This window comes from Aethina tumida, chromosome 5, assembly GCF_024364675.1.
Source record: "Aethina tumida isolate Nest 87 chromosome 5, icAetTumi1.1, whole genome shotgun sequence".
NCBI lineage: Eukaryota > Metazoa > Arthropoda > Insecta > Coleoptera > Nitidulidae > Aethina > Aethina tumida.
Window position 1 is genome coordinate 2,316,374 of NC_065439.1, and position 25,442 is coordinate 2,341,815.

Consider the following 25,442-nt stretch of genomic DNA (forward strand, 5'->3'; position numbering starts at 1 on the left):
TTTCAGTAGTTCAATACGAACTTTAAATTTATAATTTTTTAGTTATTATTTAGTACTTCAGTTCTAAAAGTCTGTAACCTCAGAGTTCTTTAATCCCTTTGATATTTAATACTCGATTTGTGTAAGTTATAGTCTTTATTTATATATACGTATATTTAATCAACAAATTTCAACAATTTATGTTAAAAAATACATTTTACTTTCATTATTAATATTTTAGTTCCATGGTTTTTAATTTATTCAGTTCTTTACTCAGTTATTTCTGTAGTTATTTATATGTAACAGTACTAAAAATGTTTGATAATTTAGTACTCTTGGTCTACATTTAATTATTTAATTTTTCAGTGGTTCAATACGAACTTTAAATTTATAATTTTTTAGTTATTATTTAGTACATCAGTTCTAAAAGTCTGTAACCTCAGAGTTCTTTAATCCCTTTGATATTTAATACTCGATTTGTGTAAGTTATAATCTTCATTCATATACAATATATTTAATCAACAAATTTCAACAATTTATGTTAAAAAATACATTTTACTTTCATTATTAATATTTTAGTTCCATAGTTTTTAATTTATTCAGTTCTTTACTCAGTTATTTCTGTAGTTATTTATATGTAACAGTACTAAAAATGTTTGATATTTCAGTACTCTTGGTCTACATTTAATTATTTAATTTTTCAGTGGTTCAATACGAACTTTAAATTTATAATTTTTTAGTTATTATTTAGTACTTCAGTCCTAAAGTCCTTTAATCCTTCAGATCTGTAACATCCGAGTATTTTAGCAGGAACACCCCGGTCGGGACGTCGACAATCAGCCGTGCCGGCAAGTCCTCAGTCCGGAGGCCCGGACCCAACACCCAAACGCCGTTCGGGCAATTGACTGATCTTATTCACCCACATGAAAGAAATAAAAGGAGCGGCGACCCAAGTCTTAAAAATCAATAGCGGTGAAAAATTTAACTGCGACACCAATTGGGCGTGTCCCGGCATTCAACACGAAACGGACCCGGAGCCGGCGGGCGGCGGCGGCATGTGTGTGATGCGGTCCATCGCCGTGAGAAAAAAGTGACGGGGCACATTTTTCAACGCCGCCGCCGCCGCCGATTTACATTACGCACTAAAACAATTGCGCACATCACGGCTGACCCAATCCGGGCCGTGACTTGATCGATTCCCCAGGTGCATGCATATAGTGGGCGGCCGACGCCCGCCCGCCGGGGGGCCGTGGCAGCGGGCCCCCGCGTCCCGGCTCTAAACCGCCACCGTGCTCGTCCGCACAGTAACTCCCACACACACTCAAATCACTCATTTTTAAAAACAGAAACTAAAAAAAAATCAATTTTTAAGAGTAAAATTATGAATAAATCATTTAACTGAACATTTCCACTTAAATAAATAAATAAATAAGACTTAATTAGTGACTAAATAAATAAACATAAATAAAATAAAATGTGAATTCGACCACTGTGCGACAGGGGGTTGTTTGACGCCCGCCCCCGTCCCCCGTCCCCCCGGTCGTCTTCCCGCATTCATGCTTCCACAGCTTCAACTCTCTTATTGACCCGATCCGGTTAATGGATTCCTCTCCTCGATACCAACACACACACACACACTCATACACACACAAAGAGGAACGGCGGACTGACATGTTATGATATTGCGGATGCCACCAGGAATTCGTATCTAAAAGGGGTTGGCCACCGTTACGTTAAAGATAAGTTACCGTGTACTGTCGGGATTGGGTGGTTGAAAAATGTGTCTTACGGTTCATGTTTGGAATCATACTAGTTCAGAGAAAATGAAAAATGGAGAAAAACAAAAAAGACAATTTGATCTCGATTTATTTAAATTTTTAATATAATGTCTTCTGTGTTCGTTCGTAGTTAATTTCTTCAGTTATTTCAACATTTTTTTTGGAAATACAGTTATCGAATTCTTCAGGGTTAAACTTTATTTTTTTAGTTCTATAGTTATTGATTTTCAGTTATTAGAAATACTTTAGATTTGTGTCATTTTCAGTACTTAAAAGTACTTTTAAGACCTGTAAAATAGAAAAATTAAAGAAATAAAGAGTTTTACAATGATATAACTAACTAAATAAAGAACTAAAAAATTACAAAAGTGAAGAACTAAAAAGAAATGAAGAAACATGGTACTGTAAAAATGGAGAACCGTATATCCAAGGAAGTATTGGACTAAAGTACTCTTAAGAACTTAGAAATAGAAAAACTAAATGTAGAATTATACATTTAAAAATCTGAAGTACTGAAAAACTATAGAACTATAGAACTCTATAGTACTTACCAACAAAATAATATAAAAACGAATGAATTAAAGAACTAGAAAACTATATAAGTGAAGAACTACTGAGCTAAAGTACTTTTTAGGCCTGTAAAACAGAAAAACTAAAGAAATAAATACAATAATAAAACTAACGAAATAAGGAACTAAAGAACCATAGAAGTGAAGAAATAAAAAGAAATGAAGAAATATGGCTCTGAAAAACTGGAGAACCGTATATCTAAAGAACTATTGGACTAAAGTACTCTTAAGAACTGAGAAACAGAAGAACTAAATCAAGAATTGTACATCTAAAAATCTAAAGTACTGAAGAACTATAAAATTCTATAGTACTTACTGACAAAATAATATAAAATCGAAAGAAATAAAGAACTAGAAAACTATTAGTGAAGAACTACTGAACTAAAGTACTTTTAAGACCTGCAAATCAGAAAAACTAAAGAAATAAAGAGTTTTACATTAATAAAACTAACGACATAAGGAACTAAAAAACCATAGAAGTGAAGAACTAAAAAGAAATGAAGATATATGGTACTGAAAAACTGGAGAACCGTATATCTAAAGAACTATTGGACTAAAGTACTCTTAAGAACTGAGAAACAGAAAAACTAAATCAAGAATTGTATATCTAAAAATCTAAAGTACTGAAGAACTATAGAATTCTAAAGTACTTACTAACAAAATAATATAAAAAGGAAAGAAATGAAGATCTAGAAAACTATATAAATGAAGAACTACTGAACTAAAGTACTTTTAAGACCAGTAAAACAGAAATACTAAAGAAATAAATAGTTTTACAATAATAAAACTAACGAAATAAGGAACTAAAGAACTATAGAAGTGAAGAACTAAAAAGAAATGAAGAAATATGGCTCTGAAAAACTGAAGAACAGTATATTTAAGGAACTATTGGACTAAAGTACTCTTAAAAACTGAGAAACAGAAGAACTAAATCAAGAATTGTATATCTTAAAATCCAAAGTACTTAAGAACCATAGAACTCTAAAGTACTTACTAACAAAATAATATAAAAATGAAAGAAATGAAGATCTAGAAAACTATATAAGTGAAGAACTACTGAACTAAAGTACTTTTAAGACCTGCAAATCAGAAAAACTAAAGAAATAAAGAGTTTTACAATAATAAAACCAACGAAATAAGGAACTAAAGAACCATAGAAGTGAAGAACTAAAAAGAAATGAAGATATATGGTACTGAAAAACTGGAGAACCGTATATCTAAAGAACTATTGGACTAAAGTACTCTTAAGAACTGAGAAACAGAAAAACTAAATCAAGAATTGTATATCTAAAGTACTGAAGAACTATAGAATTCTAAAGTACTTACTAACAAAATAATATAAAAAGGAAAGAAATGAAGATCTAGAAAACTATATAAATGAAGAACTACTGAACTAAAGTACTTTTAAGACCAGTAAAACAGAAATACTAAAGAAATAAATAGTTTTACAATAATAAAACTAACGAAATAAGGAACTAAAGAACTATAGAAGTGAAGAACTAAAAAGAAATGAAGAAATATGGCTCTGAAAAACTGGAGTACCGTATATCTAAAGTACTGAAGATCTATAGAACTCTAAACTACTTACTGACAAAATAATATAAAAACGAAAGAAATAAAGAACAGTTATTTGTTGTAATTTCTTTTGTTATCCTACTCTTAAGTACTTCTATCCTGTATATTTTTAGTACTTCTAAGATTTCTAAATCTACAGTTCATGATGTGGTTATAGTTCTTGGATTGTTTAGAATAATTTATTAGTAATTTAATTGTCAAGTTCATATTTCTTTGATTCTATAGAGGTGGAGTACTTCTATAGTTGTTTCGTTCTTAATTTCTATAGGTTTTTATTGTATAATTGTCTATTTATTTAGTTTTTCTATTTCTCAATTTTGAATTACTTAGATTTTTTAAATAGCAGTTCAGTGGTTTAATAATTCAGATTCATATTTTTTAGTTCTATAGTTATTGATTTTCTGTTATTACAAGTACTTTAGATTTTTAGATATACATTATTTTTTTAATTTAATTACTTCCTTATTTTTTTCTATTTTAAAGTACTATACAACCTGACTATTGTTCAGGAGTGCTAATTTACCCTCAAGATTTTTATCGATTTTATTACACAAGTCTTGCCAACTTAAGGTCAAAGTAAAATTGGCACGAAATTTGTAGGTATCCCGTTGGCAATGAACGCTGCAGGTTTGCCAGCTCTCTTTTTTATTTATAATAAATTTATTGCACCCACCACCGATAATCCGCCACAGGTTCACAGTCACATTACATTACCAATGTATTAGAAAGATCCAACCCCCGGAGATATTATCGATAATCTATCCGCAGATCTGGCAATTTGTTCCGGAGCAAACCGGAGGGACGGGAACGGCGAAAAGGACGGCGAGATATGTTTTAGTTTGCGAGTCAAGTAAATGTGACACCGGGGTGGTGGATCAATGTAGCGGCACGGCCATCCGGCGAAGAGAAGATGCTTTCTGCTGAAACGGCGTGGTCTCGCCCGCTCCGCGCCCCCGTTACGAACCGGTGCATTCTCGATTATTAAATATTTGGGGCGGTCGACGCCTGATTAGGAAATAGTCCGGAGCAACGTATGAGATCGAGAATTTATTCAATTTTATTGATATTAATCCTTTATTTCTTTGGTTTTCTAAGTTCTCAAATAGTTCTCTAAATACTTTCTAAATGATTCTTGATATTTATACTTTTTTATTATTAGTTCATCAATTCTATAATAGTTCTTTTGTTTTATTATTGTTAAACTCTTTATTACTTTATTTTTTCTGTTTCACAGGCCTTAAAAGTACATTAAATTCAATAGTTCTTCACTTATATAGTTTTCTAGTTCTTTATTTCTTTAGTTTTTATATTATTTTGTCAGTAAGTACTTTAGAATTCTATAGTTCTTCAGTACTTTAGATTTTTAGATATACAATTCTTGATTTAGTTCTTCTGTTTCTCAGTTCTTAAGAGTACTTTAGTCCAATAGTTCCTTAGATATACTGTTCTTCAGTGTTTCAGAGCCATATTTCTTCATTTCTTTTTAGTTCTTCACTTCTATAGTTCTTTAGTTCCTTATTTCGTTTGTTTTATTATTTTAAAACTATTTATTTCTTCAGTTTTTCTGTTTTACAGGCCTTAAAAGTACTTTAGTTCAGTAGTTCTTCACTTATATAGTTTTCTAGATCTTCATTTCTTTCATTTTTATATTATTTTGTTAGTAAGTACTTTAGAGTTCTATAGTTTTTCAGTACTATAAGATTTTTAGATGAACAATTCTTGATTTAGTTCTTCTGTTTCTCAGTTCTTAAGAGTACTTTAGTCCAATAGTTCCTTAGATATACTGTTCTTCAGTTTTTCAGAGCCGTATTTCTTCATTTCTTTTTAGTTCTTCACTTCTATAGTTCTTTAGTTCCTTATTTCGTTTGTTTTATTATTTTAAAACTATTTATTTCTTCAGTTTTTCTGTTTTACAGGCCTTAAAAGTACTTTAGTTCAGTAGTTCTTCACTTATATAGTCTTCTAGATCTTCATTTCTTTCATTTTTATATTATTTTGTTAGTAAGTACTTTAGAGTTCTATAGTTCTTCAGTACTATAAGATTTTTAGATGAACAATTCTTGATTTAGTTCTTCTGTTTCTCAGTTCTTAAGAGTACTTTGGTCCAATAGTTCTTTAGATATACTGTTCTCCAGTTTTTCAGAGCCATATTTCTTTATTTCTTTTTAGTTCTTCACTTCTATAGTTCTTTAGTTCCTTATTTCGTTTGTTTTATTATTTTAAAACTATTTATTTCTTCAGTTTTTCTGTTTTACAGGCCTTAAAAGTACTTTAGTTCAGTAGTTCTTCACTTATATAGTTTTCTAGATCTTTATTTCTTTCATTTTTATATTATTTTGTTAGTAAGTACTTTAGAGTTCTATAGTTTTTCAGTACTATAAGATTTTTAGATGAACAATTCTTGATTTAGTTCTTCTGTTTCTCAGTTCTTAAGAGTACTTTGGTCCAATAGTTCTTTAGATATACTGTTCTCCAGTTTTTCAGAGCCATATTTCTTCATTTCTTTTCAGTTCTTCACTTCTATAGTTCTTTAGTTCCTTATTTCGTTAGTTTTATTATTGTAAAACTATTTATTTCTTTAGTATTTCTGTTTTACTGGTCTTAAAAGTACTTTAGTTCAGTAGTTCTTCATTTATATAGTTTTCTAGATCTTCATTTCTTTCCTTTTTATATTATTTTGTTAGTAAGTACTTTAGAATTCTATAGTTCTTCAGTACTTTAGATATACAATTCTTGATTTAGTTTTTCTGTTTCTCAGTTCTTAAGAGTACTTTAGTCCAATAGTTCTTTAGATATACGGTTCTCCAGTTTTTCAGTACCATATATCTTCATTTCTTTTTAGTTCTTCACTTCTATGGTTCTTTAGTTCCTTATTTCGTTGGTTTTATTATTGTAAAACTCTTTATTTCTTTAGTTTTTCTGATTTGCAGGTCTTAAAAGTACTTTAGTTCAGTAGATCTTCACTAATAGTTTTCTAGTTCTTTATTTCTTTCGATTTTATATTATTTTGTCAGTAAGTACTTTAGAATTTTATAGTTCTTCAGTACTTTAGATCTTTAGATGTACAATTCTTGATTTAGTTCTTCTGTTTCTCAGTTCTTAAGAGTACTTTAGTCCAATAGTTCTTTAGATATACGATTCTCCAATTTTTCAGAGCTACATTTCTTCAATTTTTAAGTCCTTCACTTGCGTAGTTTTTTAGTTCCCTATTTCTTGTGTTTTTTTCTTTTATTTTGCACTTCCTTGAAATACTTTAATTCAACCCTCCTTTCTTATATAGTTCTTTAATTCCCTAATTTTTTGTATTTTCTTCTTTTCACATTCTAAAAGTACTTTAGTTCAATACTTCTTTTCTTCTCTAGTTCTTTAGTTGTCTATTTTTTGATTTTTTCATTTTTTCACTGCCTAAAACAACTTTAGTTCAGTACTTTTCTTCTTCTACAGTTCTTTAGTTCCTTATTTCTTTAGTTTTTTAGTTGGATCATTGCTATTAAAATAGGTAGACAGTTCATCAATTAAAATCTAGCATGCACGGCGGTTGCAGGGCATCGATTGCCGTTGTAGTCCAGCCCCCCTCGCCCCAGACGGAACACATCGAAGTCATCGGAGTCCCGCGGTGTGCCCCGAAATCGATACCGTGGCCGGTTTTGCGAATCCGTCACGGGGTGCCGGATATAGGTCGAAAAAATAAAGTAACGCGAATGCAGCCCCGCTTTCCATTGGACCGGAAAATGTGCCGTGCTTAAAAACAAAAATATACGAAAAGAGGCGCACACAAAACAAAAACAATGGGGTGGGCTGTGATGGATGCAACAATAAAAAATGATGGTGCGCCGAACTGTAGCCGGGCACGGGGTTGTGAATTTGGGGGTGCCGAGGCGGATTTGGGGGGAGTGCGAATTTTGGCGGATGCGCCCGATAACGGAGGACGCAGATATGAATTGATTTTTATAGCTTAAGCCCCCGAAAATTGGGCAGGAACAATAGAATAATCGTTGGCCTGTATACTAATATAAACAATTAACTAATTAGTTTATTTAAAACCAAAAAATAAAATCCCTCCTCCTTTGTGATTGTTTCATACTGACCTTTTTTGATCTCGAACATATCATTGGCTTAACGAATAGTACTCCTGTCGGGAGAAGTTAAGCCTGAAACAAAAACAAACCGTGTTAAATTACAATAACAATAACAACTTACTTTCTCACCGTTTTTACGAAAATACTCGTTTTTTATTGGCGTACTCAGATTGAAAATCCCATTAAATTAAAACAAACATTACACGTCAATGATGTGATGTAAATTAATTTATTGTAAACAATATTAATAACGTAAATGAATGGTTTGTTTAATTTGTAGTGGATTTTTTAATCTAACACATATGTAGGTATTTTTCCATTTAACTATAATTAATATTTTTTTCAATTATTTTTTGGAAAAAAACAGTTTTTATCTCATTCTAAAATATTAATGTCCAAATTGAATTTTAATTTTTATGTTTAGTGTTATTGTCTTAGTTTATAATATTCTATAATTAAATAAATAAATTAAGATTTACTTTTAATAATTTAATAACTCAAAATATTATTTATCTTAACAATAATATTTGTCAAAATTGTTCCATGAATTTGATAAATTTAATAATTTTTTTAAGTTGTTTCCATTTTTGTTTAAAAAACTATTAACGAAAACATATATATTTTTTTATAATCTGTATTTTATCAAAAATGGGAATTGTTGTTTCCATTTTTTTAAATATATGTATTATTTATAATCTGTATTTATAATATAAAAATATATATTATTTATAATCTTTATTTTATTAAAAATGGCAATTTATACATAAATTATTTAGAAATATAAAACTATTATTGTGTCTTTCATTAATTTCAAACTATTATTTTAGTATTAAAACTTTGTTAACTTAAAACTTTCAAAAATATTCACTAATATTATTAATTTAAAAATAACATTTGTCAAAATTGTTCATGAATTTGATAAATTTAATATTTTTTTAAAGTTGTTTCCATTTTTATTTAAAATTATATATTTTTTATAATCTATATTTTATTAAAAATGGGAATTTATATGTAAATTATTTAGTAATATAAAACTATTTTTGTGTCATTCATTAATTTCAAGTTATTATTTTAGTATTGAAGCTTTGTTAACTTAAAACTTTCAAAAATATTCATTAATATTATTAATTTAAAAACAACATTTGTCAAAATTGTTCATGAATTTGATAAATTTAATGATTTTTTAAAGTTGTTTCCATTTTTATTTAAAATTATATATTTTTTATAATCTGTATTTTATTAAAAATGGGAATTTATATGTAAATTATTTAGTAATATAAAACTATTTTTGTGTCATTCATTAATTTCAAGTTATTATTTTAATATTTAAGCTTTGTTAAATTAAATCTTTCAAAAATATTCATTAATATTATTAATTTAAAAACAACATTTGTCAAAATTGTTAATGAATTTGATAAATTTAATATTTTTTTAAAGTTGTTTCCATTTTTATCTAAAAATGTAATTTTTTTATAATCTGTATTTTATTAAAAATGGGAATTTATATTTAAATTATTTAGTAATATAAAACTATTTTTGTGTCTTTCATTAATTTCAAGATATCATTTTAATATTTAAACTTTGTTAACTTAAAACTGTCAAAAATATTCATTAATATTATTAATTTAAAAACAACATTTGTCAAAATTGTTCATGAATTTGATAAATTTAATATTTTTTAAGTTATTTCCATTTTTATTTAAAAATATATATATGTTATAGTCTGTATTTTATTAAGAATGAGAATTTATATTTAAATTATTTTGTAATATAAAACTATTTTTGTGTCTTTCATAAATTTCAAACTATTATTTTAGTATTTAAGTTTTGTTAACTTAAAACTTTCAAAAATATTCATTAATATTATTAAATGAAAAACAATATTTGTCAAAATTGTTAATGAATTTGATAAATTTAATATTTTTTTAAAGTTGTTTCCATTTTATCTAAAAATATATATTTTTTTATAATCTGTATTTTATTAAAAATGGGAATTTATATTTAAATTATTTAGTAATATAAAACTATTTTTGTGTCTTTCATTAATTTCAAGATATCATTTTAATATTTAAACTTTGTTAACTTAAAACTGTCAAAAATATTCATTAATATTATTAATTTAAAAACAATATTTGTCAAAATTGTTCATGAATTTGATAAATTTAATATTTTTTAAAGTCGTTTCCATTTTTATCTAAAAATATATATTTTTTATAATCTGTATTTTATTAAAAGTGGGAATTTATATTTAAATTATTTAGTAATATAAAACTATTTTTGTGTCTTTCATTAATTTCAACCTATTATTTTAGTATTAAAGCTTTGTTAACTTAAAACTTTCAAATATATTCATTAATACTATTAATTTAAAAACAATATTTGTCAAAATTGTTCATGAATTTGATAAATTTAATATTTTTTAAAGTCGTTTCCATTTTTATCTAAAAATATATATTTTTTATAATCTGTATTTTATTAAAAGTGGGAATTTATATTTAAATTATTTAGTAATATAAAACTATTTTTGTGTCTTTCATTAATTTCAATCTATTATTTTAGTATTAAAGCTTTGTTAACTTAAAACTTTCAAAAATATTCATTAATACTATTAATTTAAAAACAATATTTGACAAAATTGTTCATGAATTTGATAAATTTAATGATTTTTTAAAGTTGTTTCCATTTTTATTTAAAATTATATATTTTTTATAATCTGTATTTTATTAAAAATGGGAATTTATATGTAAATTATTTAGTAATATAAAACTATTTTTGTGTCATTCATTAATTTCAAGTTATTATTTTAATATTTAAGCTTTGTTAAATTAAATCTTTCAAAAATATTCATTAATATTATTAATTTAAAAACAACATTTGTCAAAATTGTTAATGAATTTGATAAATTTAATATTTTTTTAAAGTTGTTTCCATTTTTATTTAAAATTATATATTTTTTATAATCTGTATTTTATTAAAAATGGGAATTTATATGTAAATTATTTAATAATATAAAACTATTTTTGTGTCATTCATTAATTTCAAGTTATTATTTTAGTATTGAAGCTTTGTTAACTTAAAACTTTCAAAAATATTCATTAATATTATTAATTTAAAAACAACATTTGTCAAAATTGTTCATGAATTTGATAAATTTAATGATTTTTTAAAGTTGTTTCCATTTTTATTTAAAATTATATATTTTTTATAATCTGTATTTTATTAAAAATGGGAATTTATATGTAAATTATTTAGTAATATAAAACTATTTTTGTGTCATTCATTAATTTCAAGTTATTATTTTAATATTTAAGCTTTGTTAAATTAAATCTTTCAAAAATATTCATTAATATTATTAATTTAAAAACAACATTTGTCAAAATTGTTAATGAATTTGATAAATTTAATATTTTTTTAAAGTTGTTTCCATTTTTATCTAAAAATGTATATTTTTTTATAATCTGTATTTTATTAAAAATGGGAATTTATATTTAAATTATTTAGTAATATAAAACTATTTTTGTGTCTTTCATTAATTTCAAGATATCATTTTAATATTTAAACTTTGTTAACTTAAAACTGTCAAAAATATTCATTAATATTATTAATTTAAAAACAACATTTGTCAAAATTGTTCATGAATTTGATAAATTTAATATTTTTTAAAAGTTATTTCCATTTTTATTTAAAAATATATATATGTTATAGTCTGTATTTTATTAAGAATGAGAATTTATATTTAAATTATTTTGTAATATAAAACTATTTTTGTGTCTTTCATAAATTTCAAACTATTATTTTAGTATTTAAGTTTTGTTAACTTAAAACTTTCAAAAATATTCATTAATATTATTAAATGAAAAACAATATTTGTCAAAATTGTTAATGAATTTGATAAATTTAATATTTTTTTAAAGTTGTTTCCATTTTATCTAAAAATATATATTTTTTATAATCTGTATTTTATTAAAAGTGGGAATTTATATTTAAATTATTTAGTAATATAAAACTATTTTTGTGTCTTTCATTAATTTCAACCTATTATTTTAGTATTAAAGCTTTGTTAACTTAAAACTTTCAAATATATTCATTAATACTATTAATTTAAAAACAATATTTGTCAAAATTGTTCATGAATTTGATAAATTTAATATTTTTTAAAGTCGTTTCCATTTTTATCTAAAAATATATATTTTTTATAATCTGTATTTTATTAAAAGTGGGAATTTATATTTAAATTATTTGGTAATATAAAACTATTTTTGTGTCTTTCATTAATTTCAATCTATTATTTTAGTATTAAAGCTTTGTTAACTTAAAACTTTCAAAAATATTCATTAATACTATTAATTTAAAAACAATATTTGACAAAATTGTTCATGAATTTGATAAATTTAATGATTTTTTAAAGTTGTTTCCATTTTTATTTAAAATTATATATTTTTTATAATCTGTATTTTATTAAAAATGGGAATTTATATGTAAATTATTTAGTAATATAAAACTATTTTTGTGTCATTCATTAATTTCAAGTTATTATTTTAATATTTAAGCTTTGTTAAATTAAATCTTTCAAAAATATTCATTAATATTATTAATTTAAAAACAACATTTGTCAAAATTGTTAATGAATTTGATAAATTTAATATTTTTTTAAAGTTGTTTCCATTTTTATCTAAAAATGTATATTTTTTTATAATCTGTATTTTATTAAAAATGGGAATTTATATTTAAATTATTTAGTAATATAAAACTATTTTTGTGTCTTTCATTAATTTCAAGATATCATTTTAATATTTAAACTTTGTTAACTTAAAACTGTCAAAAATATTCATTAATATTATTAATTTAAAAACAACATTTGTCAAAATTGTTCATGAATTTGATAAATTTAATATTTTTTAAAAGTTATTTCCATTTTTATTTAAAAATATATATATGTTATAGTCTGTATTTTATTAAGAATGAGAATTTATATTTAAATTATTTTGTAATATAAAACTATTTTTGTGTCTTTCATAAATTTCAAACTATTATTTTAGTATTTAAGTTTTGTTAACTTAAAACTTTCAAAAATATTCATTAATATTATTAAATGAAAAACAATATTTGTCAAAATTGTTAATGAATTTGATAAATTTAATATTTTTTTAAAGTTGTTTCCATTTTATCTAAAAATATATATTTTTTATAATCTGTATTTTATTAAAAGTGGGAATTTATATTTAAATTATTTAGTAATATAAAACTATTTTTGTGTCTTTCATTAATTTCAACCTATTATTTTAGTATTAAAGCTTTGTTAACTTAAAACTTTCAAATATATTCATTAATACTATTAATTTAAAAACAATATTTGTCAAAATTGTTCATGAATTTGATAAATTTAATATTTTTTAAAGTCGTTTCCATTTTTATCTAAAAATATATATTTTTTATAATCTGTATTTTATTAAAAGTGGGAATTTATATTTAAATTATTTAGTAATATAAAACTATTTTTGTGTCTTTCATTAATTTCAATCTATTATTTTAGTATTAAAGCTTTGTTAACTTAAAACTTTCAAAAATATTCATTAATACTATTAATTTAAAAACAATATTTGACAAAATTGTTCATGAATTTGATAAATTTAATGATTTTTTAAAGTTGTTTCCATTTTTATTTAAAATTATATATTTTTTATAATCTGTATTTTATTAAAAATGGGAATTTATATGTAAATTATTTAGTAATATAAAACTATTTTTGTGTCATTCATTAATTTCAAGTTATTATTTTAATATTTAAGCTTTGTTAAATTAAATCTTTCAAAAATATTCATTAATATTATTAATTTAAAAACAACATTTGTCAAAATTGTTAATGAATTTGATAAATTTAATATTTTTTTAAAGTTGTTTCCATTTTTATCTAAAAATGTATATTTTTTTATAATCTGTATTTTATTAAAAATGGGAATTTATATTTAAATTATTTAGTAATATAAAACTATTTTTGTGTCTTTCATTAATTTCAAGATATCATTTTAATATTTAAACTTTGTTAACTTAAAACTGTCAAAAATATTCATTAATATTATTAATTTAAAAACAACATTTGTCAAAATTGTTCATGAATTTGATAAATTTAATATTTTTTAAAAGTTATTTCCATTTTTATTTAAAAATATATATATGTTATAGTCTGTATTTTATTAAGAATGAGAATTTATATTTAAATTATTTTGTAATATAAAACTATTTTTGTGTCTTTCATAAATTTCAAACTATTATTTTAGTATTTAAGTTTTGTTAACTTAAAACTTTCAAAAATATTCATTAATATTATTAAATGAAAAACAATATTTGTCAAAATTGTTAATGAATTTGATAAATTTAATATTTTTTTAAAGTTGTTTCCATTTTATCTAAAAATATATATTTTTTTATAATCTGTATTTTATTAAAAATGGGAATTTATATTTAAATTATTTAGTAATATAAAACTATTTTTGTGTCTTTCATTAATTTCAACCTATTATTTTAGTATTAAAGCTTTGTTAACTTAAAACTTTCAAAAATATTCATTAATACTATTAATTTAAAAACAATATTTGTCAAAATTGTTCATGAATTTGATAAATTTAATATTTTTTTAAAGTTGTTTCCATTTTTATTTAAAATTATATATTTTTTATAATCTGTATTTTATTAAAAATGGGAATTTATATGTAAATTATTTAGTAATATAAAACTATTTTTGTGTCTTTCATTAATTTCAACCTATTATTTTAGTATTAAAGCTTTGTTAACTTAAAACTTTCAAAAATATTCATTAATATTATTAATTTAAAAACAATATTTGTCAAAATTGTTCATGAATTTGATAAATTTAATATTTTTTTTTGAAATTGTTTCCATTTTTATTTAAAATTATATATTTTTTATAATCTGTATTTTATTAAAAATGGGAATTTATATGTAAATTATTTAGTAATATAAAACTATTTTTGTGTCTTTCATTAATTTCAAACTATTATTTTAATATTTAAGCTTTGTTAAATTAAATCTTTCAAAAATATTCATTAATATTATTAATTTAAAAACAACATTTGTCAAATTTGTTCATGAATTTGACAAATTTAATATTTTTTTAAAGTCGTTTCCATTTTTATCTAAAAATATATATTTTTTTATAATCTGTATTTTGTTAAAAGTGGGAATTTATATTTAAATTATTTAATAAAATAAAACTATTTTGGTGTCTTTCATTAATTTCAAACTATTATTTTAATATTTAAGCTTTGTTAACTTAAAATTGTCAAAAATATTCATTAATATTATTAATTTAAAAACAATATATGGCAAAATTGTTCATGAATTTGATAAATTTAATATTTTTTAAAGTTATTTCCATCTTTATTTAAAAATATATATTTTTTATAGTCTGTATTTTATTAAAAATAGGAATTTATATTTAAATTATTTAGTAAAATAAAACTATTTTTGTGTTTTTCATTAATTTCAAGTTATTATTTTAATTTTAAGCTTCATTAACTTAAAACTTCCAAAAACAACAAATCAATCAATATTATTAACATTTATGAAAATTAAACAAAACGGTTTTTTTAATTGTTGAACTTTATTTTTTTTTTTAACAATTTGTATATTTATAATAAAAAGTACTTGATAAATTGATGAGTATTAACATAAATGATGTTTTGATCCTGTTAGTAAGTCGTAGTCCTGGACGAATAAGAAAGAAGGTCCTGGCAACTCCTCAAGTAGCACCAAACAACAGTTGGAAGTTGGTAGATAGTTAAGAAAGCCATTAAACGGCTAAGCAGGCGAAGCAGGCGAAGCAGGGGAAGCAGCCGAAGCGTCGGCACCTGCCCCATCCAGCCGGCGGTGCGGCGGCCCGAATCCGGCGGCCGTAATCCGGGGCGCTTGTGCCATCTTGGCGGACGTGTTGCAAAACACACATTTCGGCATGATATCGCGGAATAAATGTTATTGTATCGACCAAGTCGAGTGGGAGTTGACGTTATCGGGATGAATAGTAGAGTGGAGTTGCGACTAACCGTGGGTAGGTGTAAAACGTCGAGAGAGGAGAGATGCTCGAGCTGAGGTACACTCCACAATCACCACTCCGCACCGCACATTTATCCCGTCCGCCTTTCGGCATGTGTGGTCGGAACTAACGCCGAAGGGGCAGATGCCATTGTCGTTTTATGAAGCAAATTATAGAAATATACAAAAAAGCAATAATATTTATTAAAATTTTTAAATTTAAATATCTGTAAAATTTATATAAAAATTATAAAAAAAAAAAAAATAATAAAAATTGACTTAAAAAAATAAAGGAAATAGACATATATACTTAATTATTTAAAAAAATATTAAAAAACGTATTTTTTTAATATTAAAAAAAAAAATTAATTTTTATAATTTAAACTATAAAAAAATTTTTGGAAATATTTTTTATACTTCACATTGTAGTTTTTCAACAAATCATTTCTTTAGCAAACAATTTTCAGGTTTTTCTTTTACTGTATTTTATTAAAAAAGGGAATTTATATTTAAATTATTTAGTAATATAAAACTATTTTTGTGTCTTTCATTAATTTCAAACTATTATTTTAGTATTTAAGCTTTGTTAACTTAAAACTTTCAAAAATACTCATTAATATTATTCATTTAAAAACAACTTTTGTCAAAATTGTTCATGATTTTGATAAATTTAATATTTTTTTAAAGTTATTTCTATTTTTATGTAAAGATATATATTTTTTATAATCTGTATTTTATTATAAATGAGAATTTACATTTAAATTATTTAGTAATATAAACTATTTTTGTGTCTTTCATTAATTTCAAGTTATTATTTTAATATTTCAGCTTTGTTAACCTAAAACTTTCAAAAATATTCATTAATATTATTAATTTGGAAACAACATTTGTCAAAATTGTTCATGAATTTTATAAATTTGATATTTTTTTTTGAAATGGTTCCATTTTTATTTAAAATATATATTTTTTATAATCGGTATTTTATTAAAAATGAGAATTTACATTTAAATTATTCAGTAAAATATACTATTTTTGTGTCTTTCATTAATTTCAAGCCATTATTTTAATATTTAAGCTTTGTTAAGTTAAAACTTTCAAAAATATTCATTAATATTATTAATTTAAAAACAATATTTGTCAAAATTGTTCATGAATTTTATAAATTTAATATTTTTTTTTGAAATTGTTTCCATTTTTATTTAAAATATATATTTTTTATAATCTGTATTTTATTAAAAATGAGAATTTACATTTAAATTATTCAGTAAAATAAACTATTTTTGTGTCTTTCATTAATTTCATGCTATTATTTTAATATTTAAGCTTTGTTAACTTAAAACTTTCAAAAATATTCATTAATATTATTAATTTAAAAACAATATTTGTCAAAATTGTTCATGAATTTTATAAATTTAATATTTTTTTTTTTGAAATTGTTTCCATTTTTATTTAAAATATATATTTTTTATAATCTGTATTTTATTAAAAATGAGAATTTACATTTAAATTATTCAGTAAAATATACTATTTTTGTGTCTTTCATTAATTTCAAGCCATTATTTTAATATTTAAGCTTTGTTAACTTAAAACTTTCAAAAATATTCATTAATATTATTAATTTGAAAACAATATTTGTCAAAATTGTTCATGAATTTTATAAATTTAATATTTTTTTTTTGAAATTGTTTCCATTTTTATTTAAAATATATATTTTTTATAATCTGTATTTTATTAAAAATGAGAATTTACATTTAAATTATTCAGTAAAATAAACTATTTTTGTGTCTTTCATTAATTTCATGCTATTATTTTAATATTTAAGCTTTGTTAAGTTAAAACTTTCAAAAATATTCATTAATATTATTAATTTGAAAACAACATTTGTCAAAATTGTTCATGAATTTGATAAATTTAATATTTTTTTAAAGTTATTTCCATTTTTATTTAAAATATATATTTTTTATAATCTGTATTTTATTAAAAATGGGAATTTATATTAAAATTATTTAGTAATATAAACTATTTTTGTGTCTTTCATTAATTTCAATTTATTATTTTAATATTTAAGCTTTGTTAACTTAAAACTTTCAAAAATATTCATCAATATTACTAATTTAAAAACAACATTTGTCAAAATTGTTCATGCATTTGATAAATTTAATATTTTTTAAATGTTATTTCCATTTTTATTTAAAATATATATTTTTTATAATCTGTATTTTATTAAAAATAGGAATTTATATTAAAATTATTTAGTAATATAAACTATTTTTGTGTCTTTCATTAATTTCAAGCCATTATTTTAATATTTAAGCTTTGTTAAGTTAAAACTTTCAAAAATATTCATTAATATTATTAATTTAAAAACAACATTTGTCAAAATTGTTCATAAATTTGATAAATTTAATATGTTTTTAAAGTTATTTCCATTTTTAATAAAAAAATTATTTTATATTTGTAATTTTTCAACAAATTATTTCTTTAGCAAACAATTTTCTTTTAATTTTACAAATAATTTTTAATTTTCACTATAAATTTATTTATTATAAATATTTTATTTATTTAATATAAATATTTTCAAGTTTTTTATTATTATTATTATTATTATTAAAATCAAGATTATTTCCAGTTCCTCAAGAGGTTTATAATTTTTGCGGCCCCGATTGGCGTCGCATGCAAAACCGGGCGGAAGGGTTCCTCCGGCGAGCGAGGGCGGCAATCGATAAAGCCACGGCACAGTCGGCACGACAAACAAGAAGGCATCACACCGACGGACCGGCCGGCCGGCCACCTTTTCTTTCCTCCCGATTTAATTTCGCCCGGCCGTGTGTTGTACTAGTCGTCGTGAGCACGTCCGATTCGCGGGCACGAAGGGCCGTGGTGCATCGACGGAACGGTGCACGCGAATTACGGTCGGAACGGTTCACATGTGCGAGAATTAAACATTCATTTTTGTTATGCTTAACTTTATTCACGTATATTTTATATGGATGTGAATCAAAATGAATGAAAATATCACAACTATAAAATTTTTACAAATTTATTCATTGACCATTTTACAAAAATATCTTTACTGTTATTCAAAATTTAATAAAAATTATTGTAAAAAATGTTGACAATTAGATTTTTCCAATTTCTAATCCCAAAATTAAAGAAAAAAAAAAACAAAAATAACGTGAAAATTGTTCATTACGAAAGAAATAATTTGATGAAAAATTAACATATATAAAATATAAAAAGTATTCAAAATTTAAAAATTTTTGGAAATTATTTATAAAAGAAAATTTTTTTTTTCTTTTAAACAGTACCAATTTCTTTCATTTTCAGTGTTTTTAGAAATATTTTTCATATTTTACTTATAAACAAATTAGTTGTTTTATAAACAATTTTTATTTAATTCATGACAAAAATTCCAAAAAAGTTTAAATTTTCGCCATTTTTAGAAACATTTGCATTAAAAAATAGAAACAATTTACAAAAAAAAATTAAATTTTTAACATTTTTAAGAACTAGAACTTTTTTCATACATTAAATTCACAAATTTTTCTTTTATACATTAATTTTGAGATTTTTTTCATTTCAAAAAGCCTGAATTTCTAATTTCTATTATTTTTAGAGGCGTTTTTCATGTTTTAAATTTGTTAAGGAAAAAATTTCTCACTATTTAACAATTTTCAGCATTTTTTTATTATAAAATTACTAATTTTACAACAAATTATTAGTTTTTTAAATAATTTTCTGTTTCATTTTTAATTTGAGAAGAAATTTACAAAAATGTTTAATTTTTTTGCATTTTTAGACACAATTTTCATTTTTTTTAACAAATTATTTCGTTTTTTTTTAAATTTTAGTATTTTTAAAAACATCTTTTATCTTTCATTTTAGAAAAGCAAAAATTCTAATTTTCATGTTTTAGGAATATTTTTGTTAAATTTTTAACTTTTACCAAATTAACAACAAATTATTTAATTTATAAACAATTTTCAAATTTTTTTTATTTTTAATTTAAGAAAAAAAGTTACGAAAATGTTTCAATTTTCAAATTTGTTAATTTTACAAGAAAACATGTCTCTTATAAACAATTTCCAGATTTTTTAATTTTTAATTTTAAAAACAATTTACAAAAATTTTTGTATTTTTAGCATTTTTAAGAACATTTTTTATATTTCCAGTTTTTTAATTTTTCATATTAGAAAGAAAAAAATTATAATTTTAATTATTAAATATTAAGACAAATTTTTTTTTTAAATTTTTCCCATTTTCAGAAACATTTTTTTCAGAATTTTTAATTATTAATTCAAGAAGCAATTTACTCAATTTTTTTAAATTTTTGGTATTTTTAAGAAATTTACTAATTTTTCTTCTACAAACAAATATATTTATATAATATATATTTTACAATTTCCAACATTTGTTTATTTCATACTAATTTTACATATTTTTTATAAAATTTTTATTTGAGAAGAAATTTACTAAATTATTTTTTGCATTTTAAAAAACAAATTATTTCATTTTTAAACATTTTTTAAATTTTTTGTTTTTAATTTTTAATTTAAATTTTTAGAATTTCCATTTTTTCTATTAGAAAGACAAAAAATGTTCAGTGTTTTAAAAATGGTTTTTAAAATTTACTAATTTTCAACAAATTCTTTTATTTTTAAACAATTTCTCGTTTTTTTTTTATATTTTTAATGTAAAAATAATCGAAAATTTTTCAATTTTCTTCATTTTTAGAAAGATCTCAACAATTTTATTTTTAGCATTCTTAAAAATATTTTTTATATTTCTATTTTATAAAAATGTTCCTTTTTATAATTTTTCATTTTAAAAAGAAAAAAATTATATTATAAAAAATAATTTTTCATTTTTCAGCAATTTTAGAAATATTTTTCAAATTTTATATATTAGTAATTTTTGCAAATAATTTTATTTATAAACAAATTTCATTTTTTTTTTCTTTTAAACAGTACCAATTTCTTTCATTTTCAGTGTTTTTAGAAGTATTTTTCATATTTTACTTATAAACAAATTAGTTGTTTTATAAACAATTTTTTTTTATATTTAATTCATGACAAAAATTCCAAAAAAATTTAAATTTTCGCCATTTTTAGAAACATTTGCATTAAAAAATAGAAACAATTTACAAAAAAAAATTAAATTTTTAGCATTTTTAAGAACTAGAACTTTTTTCATACATTAAATTTACAAATTTTTCCTTTATAAATTAATTTTGAGGTTTTTTTCATTTCAAAAAGCCTGAATTTCTAATTTCTATTATTTTTAGAGGCGTTTTTCATGTTTTAAATTTGTTAAGGAAAAAATTTCTCACTATTTAACAATTTTCAGCATTTTTTTATTATAAAATTACTAATTTTACAACAAATTATTAGTTTTTTAAATAATTTTCTGTTTCATTTTTAATTTGAGAAGAAATTTACAAAAATGTTTAATTTTTTTGCATTTTTAGACACAATTTTCATTTTTTTTAACAAATTATTTCTTTTTTTTTTTAATTTTAGTATTTTTAAAAACATCTTTTATCTTTCATTTTAGAAAAGCAAAAATTCTAATTTTCATGTTTTAGAAATATTTTTGTTAAATTTTTAACTTTTACCAAATTTACAACAAATTATTTAATTTATAAACAATTTTCAAATTTTTTTTTATTTTTAATTTAAGAAAAAAAGTTACGAAAATGTTTCAATTTTCAAATTTGTTAATTTTACAAGAAAACATGTCTCTTATAAACAATTTTCAGATTTTTTAATTTTTAATTTTAAAAACAATTTACAAAAATTTTTGTATTTTTAGCATTTTTAAGAACATTTTTTATATTTCCAGTTTTTTAATTTTTCATATTAGAAAGAAAAAAATTATAATTTTAATTATTAAATATTAAGACAAATTTTTTTTTTTTAATTTTTCCCATTTTCAGAAACATTTTTTCCAGAATTTTTAATTATTAATTCAAGAAGCAATTTACTCAATTTTTTTAAATTTTTGGTATTTTTAAGAAATTTACTAAGTTTTCTTCCACAAACAAATATATTTATATAATATATATTTTACAATTTCCAACATTTGTTTATTTCATACTAATTTTACATATTTTTTATAAAATTTTTATTTGAGAAGAAATTTACCAAATTATTTTTTGCATTTTTAAAAACAAATTATTTCATTTTTAAACATTTTTTAAATTTTTTGTTTTTAATTTAAATTTTTAGAATTTCCATTTTTTCTATTAGAAAGACAAAAAATGTTCAGTGTTTTAAAAATGGTTTTTTCAAATTTTAAAATTTACTAATTTTCAACAAATTCTTTTATTTTCAAACAATTTCTCGTTTTTTTTTATATTTTTAATGTAAAAATAATCGAAAATTTTTCAATTTTCTTCATTTTTAGAAAGATTTTATATCTCAACAATTTTATTTTTAGCATTCTTAAAAATATTTTTTATATTTCTATTTTATAAAAATGTTCCTTTTTATAATTTTTCATTTTAAAAAGAAAAAAATTACGAAGGTTTTTCATTTTTCAGCAATTTTAGAAATATTTTTCAAATTTTATATATTAGTAATTTTTGCAAATAATTTTATTTATAAACAAATTTCTTTTTTTTTTTTTTTTTTTTTTTAATTTAAAAACAATCAAAATATTCTTCCATTTTCACCGTTATTAGAAACGTTTTTTATATTTTAAATTTGTTAATTTTATAACAATTTTTTTTATTAACAATTTCCAGAGTCATTCTTTCATAAACAATTTGCATTTTTTTTTTTAATTTTAGATACAATTTACAACTTTTTTTTAATTTTTAGCTTTTTTAAAAACATTTTTTATATTTTAAATTTATCAACTATTTTATTATAAAAAATTATAAACAATTTTTGAGTTTTTTAATGTTTCATAATGTTTCATTTTAAAAGGAAATTTTACAATAAATTATTTAATTTTTAAAAAAACTCATTTTTTTTTTCAATTTTTAAGTAAAAAAATACAACAATTTTTCAATTTTAAGCATTAGAAAAGTTATTTGTATTTTAAATTTGCTAATTTATTTATTTAATTTAAGGGGAACTTTTTCCTAAAAACAAAATTTTTAAATTTTCTTTATTTTTTTTATATTTTTCAGAATTTAAGAAATAATTTCCAAAAGTTTTGTAATTTAATTTTCCAATAATTTTTTTAAAATTATCCAGATTTATTTTTAATTTTAAATTTTATAAACAATATCCAGAAATTTTCTAATTTCAACAAATTATTTCTTTTATACACAATTTTTATAGTCGGCATTAATTTATTATAATAAATTTTGATTTAATGTACTAGAATGAAGGATAATAAAATAAACAAATTAATTGGAGAGTAAATTTTGTCACGTTTTTTAGGCCATTTTACACACAATTTCCCCCCGGAAAATAAATTTGAAAAGGCAACAAATCCACACGGAATCATCGAAACCCGATTAAACCGACAACATATTTTATTGTCGACGATCGAAAATAATTCACAACAAAAAAAACGACACGCATGGGGTTGACGTACGAATTTTACGACCCCAATTGACACGGAAAAAAATGGCCCGTCGATTCGGCTGTCGTGCACCAAATTAAACCACGTTTTATACACAATTTATCCATTCATAAACATAAACAACGGAAAAATTAACAACATCGAAACGGATTAATTAATTGATGCGATCGGAATTGTGTGTGCGACCGCACCGGACGGACTTTTCGGGCGGTTAAAGCTTAATATCGGCCGCCGGTGGCGTCGCGACGACCCCGGCCACTTGTTGCTTCCCGGTTTATAGATAGAAACGGGAACGGAGCCGACGTCGCACACTGTCAACGGCCACGCAAAAACTTTACGGACCGTTTTAGACGTAATTTTTCATTCACCGCTTTTTCTGTCCTCACTACTTTTACTTATTACTACTTAAGTGTCAGTTTTTGTTGATTTTCGTTAATTACTTTAGCTATAGTTTAAAATTTATGCTAAGAAGATGGTTTGTGTGTGGGAAAAAATGTGCCAAAACACAGCAGAGACTTATTTTCGGACCCAAAACAACGAAGTTTCACCTCAAATCCGTTTTATATTCGTCCCGGACGCCCACGCACGACTGACGACCTTATTGCGCCAAAACGGCGGCCGTTTCGAGTCGTCGTCTTGTTCCGATGTGCTTATTAGATCACCGTGTACGTACACGATGAAAAAATCACCGAGATTCGACCTCGAAGTGACGGCATAAGATAAACGAGTGGAGACGTTGGGGAGGTCGAATTTTTGTCATCGTTTCCTGATTTGTAATTGTTCTTGATTTTGCTGTTTGTCGAGAATGAATAAAATGTTGTTTTGTATTATAAATATATTTATTTATAAAATTTAGTTTTAATATTGAGTTTCTCGTAATATTTTGGGAAATTTTTAGATATAAATAATATTTATAAAATCAACAAATTACTAACAATATTAAAAAATAATTTAAACATTGCAAAAATATAAATATTATAAATTATTCAATAAAAATTCCGCTTAAACTACAGATAAACAAGAGCAAACTTTGTGTGGATTGTTTATTTAATATTATTATCTACTAATGACATTATAAAAAATAAAAAAATATCTTATAAACCTTAATATTTAAAAAAACTATAATATTATTTATAAAAGCTGTTTTAAAAATTTAAAGTGTATAAATTTATTTATAATAACAAAAACTGTTTAAAAATAAAGAAAAAAAATTGATTAAAAACTTGTACAAATGTAAGAAATACAAGAAATTATTAAAATACTTATATTAATATTAATTGTGTCTAATTACTTTAAAATTTTAACAATTAAGTCCATTTTAGAAACGTTTTTTATTCTTTTTAAGCCAAAAACTAATAATTTAAACAATTTTCTCTGAAAATTATTGGTGGAAATATCAGAAATGTAAGAAATTGTTAAAATATTTGTATTAATTTTAATTGTGCCTCATAATTACTTCAAAATTTTAACAATTAAGTCCATTTTAGAAATGTTTTTTATTCTTTTAAGCCAAATATTAATAATTTAAACAATTTTCTCTAAAAATCATTGGTGGATATATCAGAAATGTACGAAATTATTAAAATATTTGTATTAATTTTAATTGTGCCTAATAATTACTTCAAAATTTTAACAATTAAGTCCATTTTAGAAACGTTTTTTATTCTTTTTAAGCCAAAAACTAATAATTTAAACAATTTTCTCTGAAAATCATTGGTGGAAATATCAGAAAACCAAGAAATTAATAAAATATTTGTATTAATTTTAATTGTGTCTAATAATTACTTCAAAATTTTAACAAGTAAGTCGATTTTAGAAACGTTTTTTATTCTTTTTAAGCCAGAATAATAATTTAAACAATTTTCACTGAAAATCAT

General features: G+C 22.1%; 1 protein-coding gene across 3 annotated transcripts in view; it reads right to left on the minus strand.

Moving 5' to 3' along the window:
- The window catches only part of LOC109607008 (serine/threonine-protein kinase tousled-like 2), a 144,932-nt gene that overhangs the window by 112,874 nt on the left and 6,616 nt on the right, over window positions 1-25,442 (minus strand). For all 3 annotated transcript variants that reach the window (XM_049967884.1, XM_049967892.1, XM_049967887.1), the window contains exon 3: window positions 7,990-8,052. In XM_049967884.1, the coding sequence (XP_049823841.1) occupies window positions 7,990-8,008 (19 nt within the window). In that variant the 5' untranslated portion in view covers window positions 8,009-8,052. The remainder of the gene's footprint in view (window positions 1-7,989; window positions 8,053-25,442) is intronic.